The sequence below is a fragment of the Hippopotamus amphibius genome, chromosome 1 (assembly GCF_030028045.1).
Source record: "Hippopotamus amphibius kiboko isolate mHipAmp2 chromosome 1, mHipAmp2.hap2, whole genome shotgun sequence".
NCBI lineage: Eukaryota > Metazoa > Chordata > Mammalia > Artiodactyla > Hippopotamidae > Hippopotamus > Hippopotamus amphibius.
This window is the reverse complement of record NC_080186.1, coordinates 28314836-28333835: the sequence shown is the minus strand read 5'-3', so window position 1 is coordinate 28333835 and position 19000 is coordinate 28314836. Positions and strand designations below refer to the sequence as shown.

Sequence of the window (19000 nt, the reverse complement as noted above, 5' to 3'; positions counted from 1 at the left end):
GGGGGGGGGCGGCGGTGGACGGGGGGGGCAGGGACGGTTTAGGCAGTAATGTGAGCAATGGGGAGCAACAGATGAAGCTTTGCTAGCTAGCCTGCTAGACTGCCACTCACCTCCTGCTGTGTGGCCTGGTTCCTAACAGGCTGCAGATGGGTACCAGTTCACGGCCTGGAGGTTGAGGACCCCTGAGTTAGAGGAACATGTAAACACCTCCCAGAGTGCTCAGAAATACAAGAGAAAGGGGATGGACTTCTGTGGTCACCCAGCATAGGGACTGGGATTATTGTTATTTGAATATAGCCTCAAAAGCACAGGTAGTTGCGTCAGGGAGTCTCCAGCTTATGTGTGGGCAGATGTGTATTTGCTGGACCCTTCGTCAAGCAGGTGAGATCAGAGGGAAAGGCTTTGTCCCTAGTGCAAGGAACTGGGTGTGACACACTTGGTTGTTAGAATGGTGTTTGTACAACTCCCATAAATTAGTCACTCTTCCACAACAGACGGGAATGACTGTGGGCTGTGAGGGTTGTAATTGGGTCCTGAGAAGCTGACCTTAGAGGCAGCTGAGCCCCTCCCTTGTGCAGTGGGTTAGCTTGGCCCTGCCCCCACTGTCCCAATTCCAGGATCAGGGCAGGAGGATCCAGAACCAGAGTTAAGGTTCAGTGGGTTTCCAGGGTTCCCGTGAGCCTAGTGTTTTGGGGTTGGGGGAGGGGGCACCGAAGAGCCTTCCCAGTCTGCAGTAAGGCCTCTTCTGAGGGGCTGAGCTGGGGCTCCAGATGCTTCTGGCCAAGCGCCTGCTCTAGTGCTGAGCACCCAGTCAGCCTCCCCCACCACACTCCCAGCTCACGAAAGACCTGACTGGCTGGGTATCTCCCAGGCAGGTGCATAGACAGGCAAAGCTCAGGGGAGAAAGCAGCTTCATTCCTTCCCCATGACCTTCTTGGCCCCTTTTTACAACCTTTTCCCCAGGGGGTCCTTTGTGGAAATGGAGTGTGAGCCAGAACAGAGTAAGCCTCTGGCTCTTTATTAAAAGGGGGTGTGTGTGTGTAAAGAGAGAGAAGTGCGCTGAAAAATGAACATGTCCCTTTTCCAATTTCCCCACAGCTCCCACCTCTGAGCCCTGCTCATCTGTGCAGATGGACCTCGGGCTTGTCATTAAGTCTCTGTCTCTGACACCTCTGCAGCTTCCATGCCTAGAGCACCTCTGCCTCCCCCTCCCCGTCTCTGCCTCAGCTGCCTACCGCAGTCCAGCATCCCTGAAGCTGCTCCCTCCCACCCCAGCGCCAGCCCTCAGAACCAGCCTTTCATAAAATAACCCCCCAGCCCCACTCCATCCTTGGTGCTGAGCTCCTAGAGAATAGAAGGAGACAGAGGAAGGAAACAGAAGAGGAATGCAGAGAATATAACTGAGTTTAGGAAGACCAAGTTTAGGGAGAAGAGAGTCGGTCTGTCTGTCCAGCTGTTTTATACTCACCTACTCTCCCAGCCACCTGCCCACCTGTCCGGCTCTCTTCCCCACTTCTCTCTCTGTGTTTTCCTATGATCTATTTCCTTCCTCCTTCCCTCCCTCTCTCCTTTTTCTCTTTCTTTCTCTCTTCCTTCCTTTCTTTTTTTCTTTCTTTCTTTCTTTCTTTCTTTCTTTCTTTCTTTCTTTCTTTCTTTCTTTCTTTCTTTCTTTCTTTCTTTCTCTTTCTTTCTTTCTTTTTCTTTCTTTCTTTCTTTTCTTTCTTCTTTCTTTCTTCTTTCTCTTTCCTTCCTTCCTTTTTTCTTTCTTTCTTCTTTCTTTCTTTCTTCTTTCTTCATTTACTGATCAAACTCCAGTCAAATAGAACTGCAAAACAATTCATATGTAAGAAAAAATTTCTGAGCTCTACTTTGGGGAACTTTAACTTTCATCCAGTACTCCCATGCTTGCTTCCATTCTCTGCCCAGGGATGGTCTGTACCATCCCCCTTCTCTCTCTCTCTCCTTTTTTCTGAACGCTTACTCCACCCAGCCCCACCTGTATTTGTTCTACCTTCTCCCTAGCACCCAAATTCCCTCACCCTTGGCTTCTTGTAGCACCTTCTTGACTAATACTCACACCAGGCTGCCCACTGAGGGCTGTGGGAGGGATTCCCATGGACTTTCTGCTCTTGAGGGGCACTCAGTGATGCTCCTTCTCCTATTCCCACACCATTCCACGTGCTCGGACCTTCCCTAATCTCCTTCCCTAAGCCCCTACCTATTCTGCTCCTCCCCATTCCGTCAACCAGGGCGGAGCTCCCACTCCGCCTCCCCCTCCCCCCCCCAATCAAATGATCTCTGTGCTATCCCCATCCTTCTTTCCTTCTGGATTCTGATTTCTCTTTCTGGAAAAGGCCACCAACAACTTTGGATTTGACCCCTGTCTTCTCTAGCCTTTGTGGGCTTCTTTTCTTTTCTTTTTTTTTTATAAGTGAAGTGCATTTATTAGGAAGATAAACGATAAACTCCAAACAAGCACGAGTAGTTCTCTTGCGTACCTGGCAAACGCACAGGAGAAAGACACCTTCACAGAGTCCACACGATTTTGCTTACACCACAGAGGGAGTCTTAAGGCAGTTTAATTCGAGGCTACAACCACTACATCTGTGACATAAACAGAACATTCAAAAACAACTCAGGCTCCAAACGTCCCTGATCCCAACACATCTCTGCACTAGTCGGGTCAACAGCCACTGTCAGGGACACAGAAACAGGGTCTCAAAAGCAACTCAACGTGACGCTGATGCAGCGGGGGCCGCCCCGGGACCTCCTACATTCCGTGGTTAACACGGACCGCCGGCGCTACCTGTGGGCCTCATGTGTTTCTATTTCACATAAACATTTTACACTGTGTTAAGAGAACAAATGCACATTAGACGAGAGAAAAATAGGACTCACTATCTCATACCACGAACAGGATTACAGAAAACACAGGGCTGGACACGGCCATGCTAAGAGATTAATGACTTTTCTGACAGGCCCCTCACAGACGATGAAACGTAGCTTAAAAATACGCTGGGGTAAGCTCCGTCTTTCCCTCCGTGGTCACCACCTGGATTAGGCTTCCTGAGCTTGGTCGTTTTTCTCTGTGATCCAGTCATGGAAGGTTTCCACCAGGAACTCTAAGGGCGTCCAGGAGCTGAAGTCGGCCTCGGGCATTGACGTCCTGTTCATCGGCGTGTCCAGGGTAACCGGGAGCAGGGCGACGGCAGCAGACCCGGGGGGCATGCCGCTGTTCTTCCCGGCCAGGCTCTGGCAGAGCTGGTGAACCGCGCCCTTGGCCATGCCGTAGCCAGTCATCCCAGGAGTCCCATCCAGGGCGGCCTTGGCCCCCGCCAAGGTCAGCAGGCCTCCCTCCTTGAGGTGCTTGGTAGCCAGGTGGCTGGAGATGGTCGACGTCCACACGCTCTGCTTCCACATCAAGTCACAGTTTTTAAAGAGAGACTTGGACTTGGCATTGCCCCCAGCCCATCCTCCAGCCACACAAAGGATCGTGTCCACCTTCTCTGCACCCAAGAGCTTTCCAGCCTCAGCAGTCACCTGGTCAGCCTGCTCCGTAAACGAATCTGTCATTTTAACCACGATGTTGGCACTGGCCTCTTCATTCTCTGCCACGTCGATGCTCGCAACCCACTCTCTCCAGAGTCCCCATCAGGCTGCAGGGACATCCTCCTGCTTCAGCCAAATGTCTGCCCTCTCTGTGGGCTTCTTTTCTTTCCTGCATCTTCTGCCTCCACTGTTTCCTTCCCTCAGCCCACAAGCATCTTCCTGCTCCCCCTCCCACTGCCACCAGCCCAGTTTCCTCTCTGCAAAGTCCCACTTCAGAAGGAGAATTTCTTATCTCCCTCTCTCTGTTGCCTCCCTTTCACTTTTTAGATCACTACAGTTAATTAGGCTTTTGTCTCCCACTACTCCATGAAATGGTTCTCACCAGGGTAATCGATGCCCTTTGTGTCTTCAAATTTAATGGTTTTCATTCAGCCCTTATTTCATTTGTCTACAATACAATATTTAATATGGTACATTTGATTCCCTTTCTTGAAACATTTTTCTCTATTGTCTTCTGGGACATCATTGTCTCTATGTTCTTATCATACCTTTGTGATAATTTCTTCCTACCCTTTCTGGTTAAAATATCAGACTGAGCTGGCATTTTGCTCCAAAAGCATAGAAATGTGAGAAAGAAGGTTTTAGGGTTTTTTTCCCTTCCAGTTATAAAAAGTTGAGTTTGAAAGCAACAAAGGTAAATTTTTCAAATACCAAAATAACACTACAATTACTTCAGTGGGAGTTGGAGCCCATGAAGATGCTGAGATTTAAGCTTTGGGGCTGGGCTTACAACACTAGATGTTGGGGCAGGAGTCAAGACTACAGGCTGGGTGGGGGGAGGGGTTAGGGTGGGATGAACTGGGAGATTGGGATTGCCATATATACATTACTAATAAGAAAAGATATCAAATTGTACACTTTAAATATATGCAGTTTATTGCATGTCAATTATATCTCAATAAAAGTTCTTTAAAAAAAAGAATACAGGGTAGAACTGGGTTCTGCATAAAGCTGGAGGCAGGAAAGGGCTGTATTGTCTGTTAATTTGGATGTACAAAACTCCCTACTTGCCTAGTGCCTGGGGATATGGACAGAAGTGGAAATGGGCCACTTAGTCCAGCTTAGGTGAGGTGTTCATGTCAACCCTGAGAAATCTGAACCCCTAGCCTGAGCAACATGTGAGTAGAGGGCTACGATTTTGTATTACTTCCTGATACAGAAACCCTAACCTCAAAATAGCCTCAGCCCAAGAAAAAAAATTCATCCAGATCAAATGAACCACCCTGGTCACAGGCAACCCACAACCTAGCACACAACCCAGGGCGTTTATAGACTCCCATGGGAGAAAATTTCCCAAAGATGTCACAAATAAAAATTACAAAGCAAGTAAGGAAATCAAATATCATAAGAGAGAGTCTGCAGGGACCTCCCTGGTGGTGCAGTGGTTGACTTCACACTCCCAGTGCTGGGGGCCTGGTTCAATCCCTGGTCAGGGAACTAGATCGCACATGCATGCCACAACTAAGGAGCCCATGTGCCACAACTAAGAAGCCCATGAGCTGCAACTAAGGAGCCCGCCTGTCACAACTAAGACCCAAGGCAGCCAAATAAATAAACAGATATTTAAAAAAAAGAGAGAGAGTCTGCAAAGCAGAGGTAATAGAATAATCTAATAGGATTTAAAAAAAATTATTTATTTTATTTTTTATTTATTGGCTGCATTGGGTTCTTCATTGCTGCACATTGGCTTTCTGTAGCTGTGGAGAGCGGGGTGTGGTGGGGAGGGGTTACTCTTCATTGCAGTGCTTGGGTTTCTTATTGCAGTGGCTTCCCTTGTCATGGAGCTCGGGCTCTAGGTACACAGGCTTCAGTAGTTACAATGCATGGGCTTAGTAGTTGTGGCTTGTGGGCTCTAGAGTGCAGGCTCAGTAGTTTGTGGCACATGGGCTTAATTGCTCTGCGGCATGTGGTATCTTCCCTGACCAGGGCTTGAACCTGTGTCCCTGCATTGGCAGGCGGATTCTTAACCACTGCGCCACCAGGGAAGCCCCCTAATAGGATTTTAACGTGTTCAAAGAGAGAAATAATAAAATATATGAGACATATATGACATTGTAAAAAATTAACAGTGAATTTGAAATAAATTCTAAAAATAGAAATTGTAGTCTTTGAAAAAACAATTCATTAGATGAGTTAAACAGTTGACTAGACATAACTGAAGAGAGAATTGTTGAATTCTAATATATAGTTCAGTGGGAAAAAACCAGGATTGAGCACAAGGTAAAGATCTGGAGAAAGAAGTTAAGAGACTCAGATAATAGGATGGTAAGCTTCAAAATACATCTAATAGGAACTCTAGAAGGAGAGAACAGAGAGAATGAGGGAAAGATATTAGGAGAGATATTGGCTAATAATTCTCCAGAATTGGATGAATGATATGAATTCTCAGATAGAAATTAAACATTGTGTCCCAAACAGGATAAATGAATACAGAGTCACCCCTCCCCGCCCCCCCCCCCCAAAAAAAAAAGGAATGGCGTTCAGACCAACAGTAGACTTCTCAGCAGCAACAATAGATGCTGGAGGGCAATGGAATATCAAAATGCTGAGAGAAAACAACTGTCTACTTAGAGTTCTATACCTCACTGACCTATCCCAGCAAGGTGAGAGCAAAACAAAGTTATTTCAGTCACATGAAGACAGAGACAATCTTGCTAAAACAATTGTTAAAGGATATATGTCAGCAAGAAAGACATTATATCTAGAAAGAAGGTACAGGATGCAAGAAGCAATAATGTTAAAAAAGTTTCCAAATATAAAAAAAATTTTCACCTCTTGACAAACTAGTCTTCTATTTACCTCTTAAATATTGTTGTTCCTTCAAATTCTGTCTTCTTCTTTTTCTAATTCTACTTGAGCAATCATATCCACACAAATGCTTTCAACTATCACCTATAAACTGATGCTTCAAAAGACTCTATTTCTTTTTTTAAAACAATAAATTTATCTATTTATATTGGCTTCGTTGCTGTGTGCGGGCCTTCTCTAGTTGCAGAGGCCTGGGGCTACTCTTTGTTGCAGTACATGGGCTTCGCATTGCTGTGGCTTCTCTTGTTGCGGAGCACGTGCTTTGGTAGTTGCAGCACATGGGCTCAGTAGTTGTGGCTCACGGGCTCTAGAGTGCAGGCTCAATAGTTGTGCACAAAGGTTTAGTCGCTCCGCAGCATGTGGGATCTTCCTGGAGCAGGTATTGAATCCATGTCCCCTGCAATGGCAGGTGGATTCTTAACCACTGCATCACCAGGGAAGTCCCCAAAAGACTTTATTTCTATTCTTGACTTTAGGCACATATATGAAACTGTCTGAAGGAATCTTTATTTGAATGTCCCAAAGACTGCTTCACTGCATTATGCTCAAACAGTATTCACCACCATCTCCAAACCTGCTCCTGCTCCAGTTTCCTTCTCACAGTAAATGGCACCAGTGTCTACGCAGGGGCCTAAGCTACACATATGGATACCATGCTCAACTTACTCTCCCTAAATGCAATAGGTTACTTACTTATAAAATGGGGTCTTTTGTTTTGTTTTGTTTTATCTAAAATGTTTTCATAATCCATCTTTCCTTCCCCAAGTCGTTGCCTTGATTCAGGCCATCATCATCTGTAGTTTTGACTGTAAAGGCAAGTAAACTTTGATTTGTAAGCCTTGACTTAAAAAAGGCAAAACAATTGGCACACTGCCTGGCAGATAGTAACTACTTAGGAACTAACTGATAGGTATTTTTTAAAATTAAATGATTATAAATACTTTATGAAGTAGGTTCTACTATTGTTTTTAATTTTAGAGTTAAGAAAACTGATGCTCATGGAAACTAACATCACGAACCCAAAGTCACACAGCCTTCTGATTGAAGACTTCAAGCACTTAACCACTGTGCTACACTGCTTCACTTACTAACTGCTATATTAATCGTGTGCAGAGGTGTCTAATTCTCCCAAAAGAGCAAGAGCTGCTCAAGGTCAGGGACTGGATTGAAATTGTTTCTGTGTTGTCAGTAAATATTTGCTACATTGGGGACTTCCTAGGTGGTGCAGAGAAGCCACCACAATGAGGAGCCCACACACCACAACGAAGAGTAGCCCCCACTCTCTGCAACAATGAAGATCCAACACAACCAATAAATAAATAAATAAATAAATAAATAAATAAATAAATAAATAATAAAATGAGAACTTTAAAAAAAATATTTGCTGCCTTGAATCTGATTAAGAGCTTTGAGGATAGAGCTGATGTTGGGTGGGTGCCCACGAGGATTAATTGTAGAGTTAATGAATAAATTAGCAGGGAAGGGAATGTTTGTGGGCAAGAGGGAGTTTTGGGGGCTTATGAAAAGAGAAGCTTGATGAGTGGAGCCCCTGAAAGACACCGCCTAGGAGTTTGAGCCTCCGGCCCTGTAGCTGCTCCTCCTTGGATGGTCTTTCTGGCTTTATTTGCGGGGAGGTAGTTCGGGCAGAGTAGGGTTGCAAGGGTCTTTGCTGGCACTGAAGGGGTCACATTGCAAGCATCTACGCTCTTCATTGGATCTCTGGATGGAGAAGAGAGAGATTTAGAGCTCATCTACTAGGGAGAAAAAAATGCCTGATTCAAAGCCAGGTATACAACATCAATTCTTAGTTTTGACAGGTACAGCATGGCAATATAAAATGTTATAATGGGAAAATTGAGTGCGGGGTATACAGGAACACTCTGTACTATCTTTTGTACTGTTCTGTAAATCTGAAGTTATTCCAAAATAAAAAGTTTGTTAAAAAACAGAAAAGCAAGATACCGCTGAACGGATGGCTGGGTTCCCGGAATAGTGCAGCCTCTGAACAAAGAAAGGAAAACTTCTGTTGCCCTTGAATAAGCTATCTTGCTGCTCTGAACTTCATCTGTGTAATGGAGAAACATGTTTTTGCAGTGTACCTGCTGGGGATATGGTGATAATGAAATGAGAGAAGGGAGAGGAAGAGGTCAGGACCCCAGCAGAGCAGTGAGATTCAAGACCAAGCTGTAGGTCCCATAGAGAAGCAAGCCTAAACCCTGGGCAGAGGAAGTGGAGAAGAGGGGTTCAGCTCATCCCAATACACTGTATGCAGAAGCAGGTTGATTCAGGATCCCTGCCCTGGGAGATAAGGCAGTGATCTGCTTGATGGGGCAGGGACAGGTAGAAACTAACACTTCCTCAGAGATGATGCCCCAAAGCCCTGGGCCCTGGATGGCTTATCTCTGGCTCATCCTGTCCCTCTGGATCTCCTGGGAGACATGGACAGTTAAGAGATTGAGGGGTCAGAGCCCAGTAAGAGTAGCAGATCAGGTACTGGCTCCAGAGGGCAGGTCCTCTCTTCCCCATCCATGGAGGTAGGCAGGCAGGCAGGTGGCAGCTCAGGGCCAGAGGGACAGAATGGCAACTTTGGGCCAGGAGGTAGGAGTGAAGGTGGGGTTTGGCAGGTAAAGACTGAGCATTCCTGCGTGCCTGGGCCCTCCTTTACTTTAATTACCCGCTGACATGGTTTGTGTGCTGCTCTCCCTTTGTGCTATTTTAATTAACACAGATCTCCTTCGAGCAAACCAGCTGCCATGAAAGTTGTCAAACTGTCAGCACGCACAGGATGGGTGCCGTGGGGACATTAAGTGTGGGAACTACCGACGGGCTCCCCATCTCCTTGGCACGTTTGAACCTCCCTTGAAACCCACCCTAGTAGTAATCACAGGCAGAAGAATGTCAAGGTCAGGAACTTGGCTTTGGGTTCAGACAGACTTACGTTTGAACTTAGACTCTGCCACTAATTTGTTGTGAGAATTTGTGCAAACCACTTAACCTCTGAATCTTACTTTCCTCCTCTGCAAAATGAGAATAGTAATACTTATCTTGTCACAAGGATTGTTAGATAATGTACATTACATGCTTCATCTAGTCCCTGTAGCACCCCAAAATTATGACTTGTTATTAAGTCTGCTTTCCTGGTCAGTGTAGGATTCTCTACAGGCCTTTCGTAAATTCATTACAGCCCAAGGAGAATCTTTAACTAAAGCATACATGGGGGCTTCCCTGGTGGCGCAGTGGTTAGGAATCCACCTGCCAATGTAGGGAACACGGGTTGACAGCACGACAAACACATGCTCCCTGGATAAAGTTCTTCCTCTTCTCAAACTCAATGTTTGCATCACCCAAGTGGGGACCCATCTGTGCATCGCTCACCTGTGGGGCCTGCAGCAGTGAAACCAGAAAGGGAGAAAGGGGCTTGGGGCAGCTGAGTTTGCGCAGACTTCCTATGAGATGTTTCTGATGACTGTGGCATTGGCCCGAGGGGTGAGGGCTCTCCAAGGACAGGAACTGTGGCTCAGAGGATCCCCAGCTTCTGCTCAGGGACGTGGGAGTGCGGGCCTGTGGGCATCTGGAGAGAGACAGACAAGGAGGGAGAGAGGAGAGGTCTGTTCTTCCAAATCTGCTCCTCTCTCTCTGCCTCCCTGCCTTGGCCCCAGACAGATTGATTCTCTGCTGATACCAATGTCTTAGAGCAAAGCAGCAGGTTGGTGAAATCACTTACTAACTGAGAAGTCCTCCTTTGGCTCATGGATGTAGAGTTAACTCAGCCCTTTCCGGACTGGAAGATTCTTATTCTTCCAGCAGGAGTTCTGTGCAGGTGCAGGCATGTGTGTCTCTGTGAGAGAGAGAGGGAGAGAGAGGAAGTGTGTATGTGTGTGTGTATGTACTTGCACACATGTGAGCCTCGTTGGGCATGTATGAGTGTGCTTGTCTGTGAGAGCGTGCTTACGAACTTGCATGTGTGTGAATCTGTAGGGCAATATGGTGGACTGTGTGTGTGAGCCCAGACATATCTGTGCAGGCCTACAGGGGAGTATGTGAGTGTGTCTTAGTGGATTCATGGACCCACGTGAGCATACATTCCCCGGGCAAACAGTGTGAGCTTGTGAGTGTGTGTGTGCAAGGTTGACGTACGAGACTCTCAGTGTGTGTTCATGGGCTTACGTGTGTGTATGAGTTTGTTTCTCAGTAACAATAATTCCTACTATTTGTATTATTCATAGTTTTACAGAGCATTCAGATATGCTTTTCACTTGATCCTCACAGATTTGTGAAGACCATAAGATGGAATGTTCAACAAACATCCCACATACATTAGTTGTGTCTACTCTGTACCAGTAGTGTGCTGCAAAGGATATATGTGAGTCCGGTGTGGGAGTAAGGGTGTATGCAGTCAGTCTCAGTGTGGACAGTGTAGCCATGGACACAAGCACACCCCTTCACAGTCTCAACACACCCACATCTGTCTTTGTCAAAGAGCAAAGGGGTACCTTCTTCTCAGCACAGGTGGAGCCTGGGTTGGTCTGATTCTCTCACTGCACATGCAGGGTGGGCAGGGGATGTTTGTAGGAAGTCTGGACATGTCTGGCCCTAAGTCAACCCTTTGCTCTTCTGTGCCTTCAATCTGTATCTTCACCTTTTCCTGATCTACTGCCTCTTCTTTAGCCTACAAACTTGGCTAGGGGGAACTTCCCTAGGTGGCACAGTGGATAAGACTCCTCACTCCCAATGCAGGGGGCCTGGGCTTGATCCCTGGTCAGGGAACTAGATCCCATATGTATGCCGCAACAAAGAGTTTGCATGCCACAACTAAGGACTCTGTGTGCCGCAACTAAGGAGACTTCCTGCCACAACTAACACCTGGAGCAACCAAATTAATTAATTAATTAGTTTAAAAAAAAACTTGCCTAGGTTTTCTCCATTACCAAACAGGCTTATCTCTCCTCAAGCCATTATTTCAAATCCCCCACTCCCCTTTGCTACCAAAATTCTTGCAAGAATAGTTGCGGGTCGACGGATACACTTCCTCCCCTTCCATTCTCTCTTTCACACCTGGCTACCTGACTTCTGCCTCACAACTCTTGATAGAGTTCCCAGTAAGTACAAATGTTAATCCCAATGGCCTTTCTCACCACCTGTCTGAAACATCTGACACTGTGGACACTTGTGTTTCTCCTGAGGCCCTCTCCTCCCTTAGCTTCTGTGGCAAGCCTCTGTGTTCTCCTTCTTCCTCCTTTGCGAGACCTCGTTCTTGGTCCTGTGCTCCACTTCCTCCACTCACCCTTCAAATACTAAGGCGGGCTCCAATCTGCCTCTCCTTTTATCTGTAAATCTCATCTATGTCCAAGTCATTTTCTTCCAACTCACTAGTCTGTCTCCTGCCCAGATGTGTCACTTGCAATCTGGACACTTTTATCCTGTTCCTATTGGACTCCCCTCCCCCTTCTCACATTCACATTGTCATGTAACCATCACCAACGTGCAGCTCCAGAACTCTTTTTATCTTGCCTAACAACCTCTGTGCCCATTAAACAATAACTCCCCGTTCCCCTCTCCCCTCAGCCTCTGACAACCACCATTCTACATTCTGTCTCTATGGATTTGACTACTCTAGGGACCTCACATAACTGACTTATTTCACTTAGCATAATATCCTCAAGGTTCATTCATGTTGTAACGTGTCAAAATTTCCTTTCTTCTTAAGGCTGAGTAATATTCTAGTGTATGTGTATACCACATGCAACTTATATTTTATATACTTACTTAATCTGCATAATTCTATATAGTAGAGATTATTGTCCTAATTTTTCAAGTGAGACTTAGAAGTCAGCTGAGACTTAGAAGGGAAGTGGCTTTCCCTAAAGGCAGAGCCAGGGCTAGAACTCAGCTCCCATCCTGTTTCTCTCCTCACTGCTTACTTCACTATAAGGCCCCCAGGCACAGGCCTCACACTCACCTGTGATTGAGATTCTAAGACAGCTCACCGTGGGGGTCTGCCCCACACCCCCTCATCATATAGGAGACAGACTGAGACAGGGACTCAGACCCCACCCAGACCTCCAGGGACAGAATAGGGGGAGCCTTTGGCTGTAGGTGAGGAGCGAGCTTGTTGGGCAGAGTCTTCCGCTCTGGCAGAAAGCAGTGAGACCTGGCTCTGACCTTAGGGATGGAAGGTGGGTCGGGGGTGGGGCGGTGATTTCTAGTATGAAATAGCAGGGAAAGAAGGTGTAGGATTTGGGCAGGAAGCTCCATGTGCATTTGGCAGACAGGCTAGCAAGATACTCAGTTACACTTCTGTGAAGTAAACTGTTGCAGATGGAACTTCAAAGGTGGGTGGGAGTGGGAGGAGGGAAACACATGTAGAGCCGAGTGCCTTTGCCAAGCCTGGCACAGCTGCGCGCAGGTGTGTATAAGGTGGACTAGGGTATGAGATGTATTAGAGAGCGTGACGCCTTGCATAGGATCGGGCCCAAATCCAGAGAAGTGGACGGGAGTCCCAGTGCAGCTGGACTCTCTGCGTCCACTCCCACCCCTGTCCTGGGCCCTGTGGAAGGAAGGCAGCGAGAGGACACATCACATCACATCAGAACCTGGTGTGGCCTGGCTCAGGGCATCCTTCAGCTTGTCTTGCCTGGGCTTCACAGAAGCCCCCTGGATGGTGCCTGGTGCCTCATTAATGGCACGCTGAGCTCATTAAGTTGATCTTTCTCCTCTCCTCAGTCTCCCAGCTCTGAGCTGTCGCCTCAGTCACTCCCAGCCTGGGGCTGAGTTGAACCCTTGATGTCCCCAGCACAGAGGGTCCTCCAGAGGTTGCTCTTGGTCCCATGACACAGATTTAGAAAAAATGATCAGAGCTCCCTTTGCGGGCAGATTTGTTCGCTAGGGCTACCTTAGCAAAGTACCACAGGCTCAGTGACTTCTACAACTGAAATTGATGGTCTCAGAGTCTTGGAGTCTAGACGTTTGAGATCAGGGTATTAGGCAGGATTGTTCCTTCTGGGCGCTGAGGGGGAGAATCTGTTCCATGCCTCTTTCCCAGTTTCTGATGTTTGCAGGCAATCTGCGGCATTCCTTTGTTTGTAGAAATATCACCCCATCTCTGCCTTCATCTTCACATGGCATTTCCCTGTGTGTGTCTGTGTCCAAATTTCCCCCTTTTATAGGGACACCTGTCATACTGAATTAGGACCCAACCTAATGAACTCCTTCTAACTTGGTAACCTCTGTGAAGACCTTATCTCCAGACAAGGTCATATTCTGACATCCTGGGGACAAGGACTTCAACATCTCTCTTTTGGAAGACAGAATCCAACCCATAACAGGAGACAATCTTTTGCCCTTCTCAATCCCTCTCTGAACACCGCATGTCTTTAGGAAACATGTTTACATCCTTTGCATCCAGAATGGCAAGAACTAAAGCTCAGAAATGACCTCCTAGTAAACCATATCTATCATCAGCCGGGCAGGATAGGAGAGGAGGAAGAAGAGAGGAAAGAAGAAGAACTAGAGAAGGAGAGGGAACGGGAGAGAAAAGTGACTTCCAAACTCATTTTTAAGACCGTGCTAGTAAGCAAGGCGACAGAGGCAAAGTCTCTCTAAGGACCTAGGTTGAGTCTCTTAGCTGGACCGAAACCCAACACCTTGGTCAGGGAAGATGATTTATTTTTTACTTTTTAAAAAATACTTAAAAATTATTTATTTATTTTTATTTATTTTTTTGGCTGCATTGGGTCTTTGCTGCTGTGTGCAGGCTTTCCTCCAGTTGTGGCGAGCCAGGGCTACTCTTTTGGGTTGTGCAGGCTTCTCACTGCAGTGGCTTCTCTTGTTGCGGAGCAGGGGCTCAAGTGAGCAGGCTTCAGTAGTTGCAGTGCGCAGGCTCAGTAGTTGTGGTGCACGGGCTTAGTTGCTTCACGGCATGTGGGATCTTCCTGGACCAGAGATCGAACCCGTGTCCCCTGCATTGGCAGGCGGATTCTTAACCACTGCACAACCAGGGAAGTCCCAGGAAGATGATTTCTATTAAAGAACCTTTCCTTTTACAGACAAAATGTTGAGAGAAAGGAGTCACACGTAAAAAGAGGACATACCGTACAATTCCATTTATATGAAACTGAAGACTAGAAAAAACAAATCTATGGTGAAAGAAGACAGAAGTGCTTACCTTTGGGAGGTATTGATTGGGGGCAGGAGAGATTCTCTAGGCTACCCTGATCTGGGTGGAGTGTACCCATATGTAAACCCAAGTTTTACATTTAAGATAATCTCACTTTACTGTAACTAAATTAGGCCATTGACGAATAAGTAAATAAACCCATTCCTTGCTTTTCTTCTCACCATTGATCACCCCAGGCCTCTCCAGCCAGCTCCCAGGCTGTTTCCATACTGTCTGTGCTCTCAAATGCTCACAAATGTGAAATAATAGAAACGACTAGCGTGGCATCCAGCACACAATAGCAACTCACAGAATGCCAGATTCACATTATGCTCCTATGCACATGGTCTGGGGACACAGAAGGAGTGGTGTCCAGAGATGATCTGGGCTCCCTCCTCACCTCCCATCCGTGGAGCATGACCCCAGGCTCTTGGGGTAGAAGGTGTTCAGGCTTTGGTAGAAGACTAGTAAAAAAAAAAAAAATCCCCTGTCCCCAGGAACAGAACATAGCCCAGCAGAAACCCCAAATCATAATTAAAAGATGCCCTGCAACTCTCTTGGCAGCATACATTTTGAAGATGAAAGTAAATGATTAAAATAATTAAACACTTCAAGCTGACAAGCTGAAGCAGAATCTTGCCAGCGGACGTTTGTCAGTAATTAGCTAATTAATCCTGGCGCAGATTATAAGCCATAACAAACCAGTCAGGCTGAACAGAGCCGGCTGCTCAGAATTAGACTTTTAAAAAGAGAAGGTTGGGAGGAGAAGAGAGCAAATAAGAAGGAAGGAGGAAAAATAAGAAAAAGACATGGCTTTTCTGGCCGCCAGTCCTTATCCTAGAACATAGTGTGGGTCCAGCCTATAGGGCGCTTCCTGGAGAGTTCTGGACCTATGTCTAAGCCAGCGACCCCACATCTTCTGGGACTTCAAATAGAATAGATACTGGGAAGGAGAGGAGGGAGTGCTCTGGCCCCAAAACCAGAAGGAGCAGTGGGAAGGAGTCCAGGTGGAAGGTGATGTCATAACAACTGGGTACAACATTATTGCATTTATTATTCCATTTGACAAGGGACCCCAACGGTGACAAGGGTCCCATTTGTGTGGAAAGGAATAAGATCCAAGTGTGGGATCAGGGCCCAGCCAAGAAGTCTGGGATCAGGACAGGCTGCAGACTAGTGCTTCCAATAGAACTATAATGTAAACCACAAATGCAATTAAAGTAAAAAGAAACAGATGGAATTAATTTTAATAATATATTTAATTTGACCCCAAAGGCTATCATTCAGCATATAATTAATATGAAATATTTCTTCATGAGCTATTTTACTTTTTTTTCCCCACTACATCATTAAATTCTGGTATGTATTTTATAATTGCGGTCCATTTCAATTCAGACTAGTCCTATTTCAAGCGCTCAAGAGCCACATGTCCCTAGTGGCTCCCACATTGGATGATATGGCTGTAGACAGAAAAAAAAAAAAGTAGGGGACTGAGATTCTAAGCCCTGGGACAATCTGCAGCAGGGTGGAGGCAGAACAGAGTGATGTGCCCTCCTCATCGTCTTTCTCTCCTTGGCCATTCTCCCACCTAGCTCTGCCTGCTGGCAATTTCCAGCCCAATCAGCCTCAGCTTCATGGGTCTCCAAGATGAAGGGTCTGGGAAGGACAGAGGAGAATCCAGAGGGGCTGGATTTCTGCTCTGGTGCATACACATGGGGCAGGGCAGTGCCGCTGCTGTACACAGAGTTGTGCCCTGCTGTCTGGGAGGGCGAGTGCATCTATGCACCTGTGTGTTTCAGAGATGCTCCAGGACATGAGCACTGACCCTCAGAGACCTCCCTGCAGCTGCAGTCTTTGTGAAAAGCTCAGTTTCCTTCATAACATTCATATCAGGCAATGGACAAGAGATGGCACATTTCACTCCAGTGGAATGTTCTGTAAGGACTGTCAGATGGAATCTGTCTCATAGAAAATAATCAGGATTTTTTTCTCTTTCCAATTATTTTTTTATGGTAAATATATATATATGACATAAAATTTACCATCTTAACCCTTTTTAAGTGTACAGTTAAGTGGTATTTTTTTTTTCTCATTAAACTTTTTTAATGGGTCTCAAATTCTGTGACAGATTTTTGGTCAAGTTGTTTCCATTAAAAAGTACTGATTTTAAGAACTAATAACTTAAAACTGCCACACACAAAATAAATGGTCCACAAAACATTCTACTTCCCTTCTGAAGGTTTTACGATGCACTGTTATCATTAACCAGTCTTTTACTATTAAACTTAAATGGCCAATTGAGACAAACAGTTCTGAGACTGTTCTTCCACCACTGATTAAGACTGGGGTGGCAGGTATTGGGGGTAATATTCATTTAGCCTTCTGAGCTTTCTGGGCAGACTTGGTGACCTTGCCAGCTCCAGCCGCCTTCTTGTCCACTGCTTTGGTGATACCCACAGCAACCATCTGTCTCATGGCATGAACAGCAAAACGTCCCAGAGAATAGTCAGAGAAGCTCTCAACACACATGGGCTTGCCAGGAACCAAAAAAATGATGGCAGCATCACCAGATTTCAAGAATTTGGGGCCATTTTCCAGCTTTTCCCCAGAACAATGATCAACCTTCTCCTTCAGCTCAGCAAATTTGCAAGCAATGGGAGCTGTGTGGCAACCCAGCACAGGTGCATATCCAGCACTGATTTGGCCTAAATGGTTCAAGATAATCACCTGAGCTGTGAAGCCAGCTGCTTCCATCGGTGGGTCATTTTTGCTGTCACCAGCCACATTGCCAAGATGAACATCTTTGACAGACATGTTCTTGACATTGAAGCCTACATTATCTCCAGGAAGGGCTTCACTCAAAGCTTCATGGTGCATTTCAACAGGCTTCGCTTCAGTTGTGACATTGACAGGAGCAAAGGTGACCACCATGCCAGGTTTGAGAACACCAGTCTCCACTCGACCCACAGGGACAGTACCAATACCACCAATTTTGTAGATGTCCTGGAGGGGCAAACACAAGGGCTTGTCAGTTGGGTGAGTTGTTGGCAGGATGCAATCCAGAGCTTCAAGCAGAGTGGTTCCACTGGCATTGCCATCTTTTTAAAAATTAATTAACTAATTGTTGGCTGCGTTGGGTCTTTGTTGCTGCGCGGGCTTTCTCTAGTTGCTGTGAGTGGGGGCTACTCTTTGTTGTGGTGTGCAGGTTTCTTTTGTTGCAGAGCATGGGCTCAGCGCGCGGACTTCAGTAGTTGTAGTACGTGAGCTCAGTAGTTGTGGCTCACGGGCTCTAGAGTGCAGGCTCAGTAGTCGTGGTGCATGGGTTTAGCTGCTCCATGGCGTGTGGGATCTTCCCGGACCAGGACTCGAACCCGTGTCCCCTGCATTGGCAGGCAGATTCGTAACCACTGTGCCACCAGGGAAGTCCAGCATTACCACCTTTACAGGTGACTTTCCATGCCTTGAACCAGGGCATGTTAGCACTTGGCTCTGGCATGTTGTCACCTTTCCAGCCAGAAATTGGCACAAATGCTATACGGTGTCAAGGTTGTAGCGGATTTTCTTAATGTAGGTGCTGACTTTAACAATTTCCTCCTATCTCTTCCGGCTGTAGGGCAGCTCAGTAGAATCCACTTTGTTAATTCCAACAATTAGTTGTTTCGCACCCAGAGTGTAAACCAGAAGGGCATACTCCCAGGTCTGCCTGTTCTTGGAGGTACCTGCTTCCAATTCACCAACACCAGCAGCAACAATCAGGACAGCACAGTCGGCCTGGGGTGTGCCTGTAATCACGGTTTTGATGAAGTCTTTGTGTCCTGGGGCATGAATGATGGTCACATAGTACTTGAGGGTCTCAAATTTCCACAGGGAGATATCAATGGTGATGCCATGCTTGTGTTCAGCTTTCAGTTTGTCCAAGACCCAGGCATACTTGAAGGAGACCTTTCCCAACTTGGCAGCCTCCTTCTCAAATTTTTAAATGGTTCTCTTGTCGATTTCACCACATTTGTAGATTAGATGGCTAGTGGTGGTAGACTTCCCCGACTCTACGTGTCCAATGACAACTATGTTGATGTGGGTCTTCTTCTTTCCCATTTTTGCTTAGGTTTAGCAGTGGTTTCCATGACACCTGTGTCCTGGCGGCAAATCCATTGCAAAAAAGTTAAGTGGTATTAAGTACATTTATATTGTTGTGCAACCATCACTGTCACCCATCTGCAGAACTTTTGCATCTTGCAAACTGTTTAATTACTCATTATGCAATAACTCCCCATCCCCCAGCCCCTGGCAACCACCATTCTACTTTCTGTCTTTATGAATTTGACTAATCTATGTACAAACATACAGAATCATACAGGTTTTGTCTTTTTGTGACTGGCTTATTTCACTTAGCATAATGCCCTCAAGGTTCCCTGTTGTAGCATGTTT

The 19000-nt window shown here is 46.2% G+C and overlaps 1 protein-coding gene and 1 pseudogene across 1 annotated transcript; both read right to left on the bottom strand.

The window, feature by feature from the left end:
- Positions 1-2433: 2433 nt before the first annotated feature.
- LOC130858946 (dihydropteridine reductase-like) lies at positions 2434-3627 on the bottom strand. The gene has a single exon (XM_057746117.1). It carries the CDS (start codon positions 3571-3573, stop codon positions 3058-3060), a length of 516 nt encoding a protein of 171 aa, XP_057602100.1. The 5' UTR covers positions 3574-3627; the 3' UTR covers positions 2434-3057.
- Positions 3628-16749: 13122 nt separating this feature from the next.
- On the bottom strand, positions 16750-18667 carry LOC130858203 (elongation factor 1-alpha 1-like; annotated as a pseudogene).
- Positions 18668-19000: the final 333 nt, after the last annotated feature.

Excerpts from the sequence above, each read along its gene's own strand:
- LOC130858946 (XM_057746117.1), bottom strand. The coding sequence starts at position 3,573 with ATGACAGATTCGTTTACGGAGCAGGCTGACCAGGTGACTGCTGAGGCT.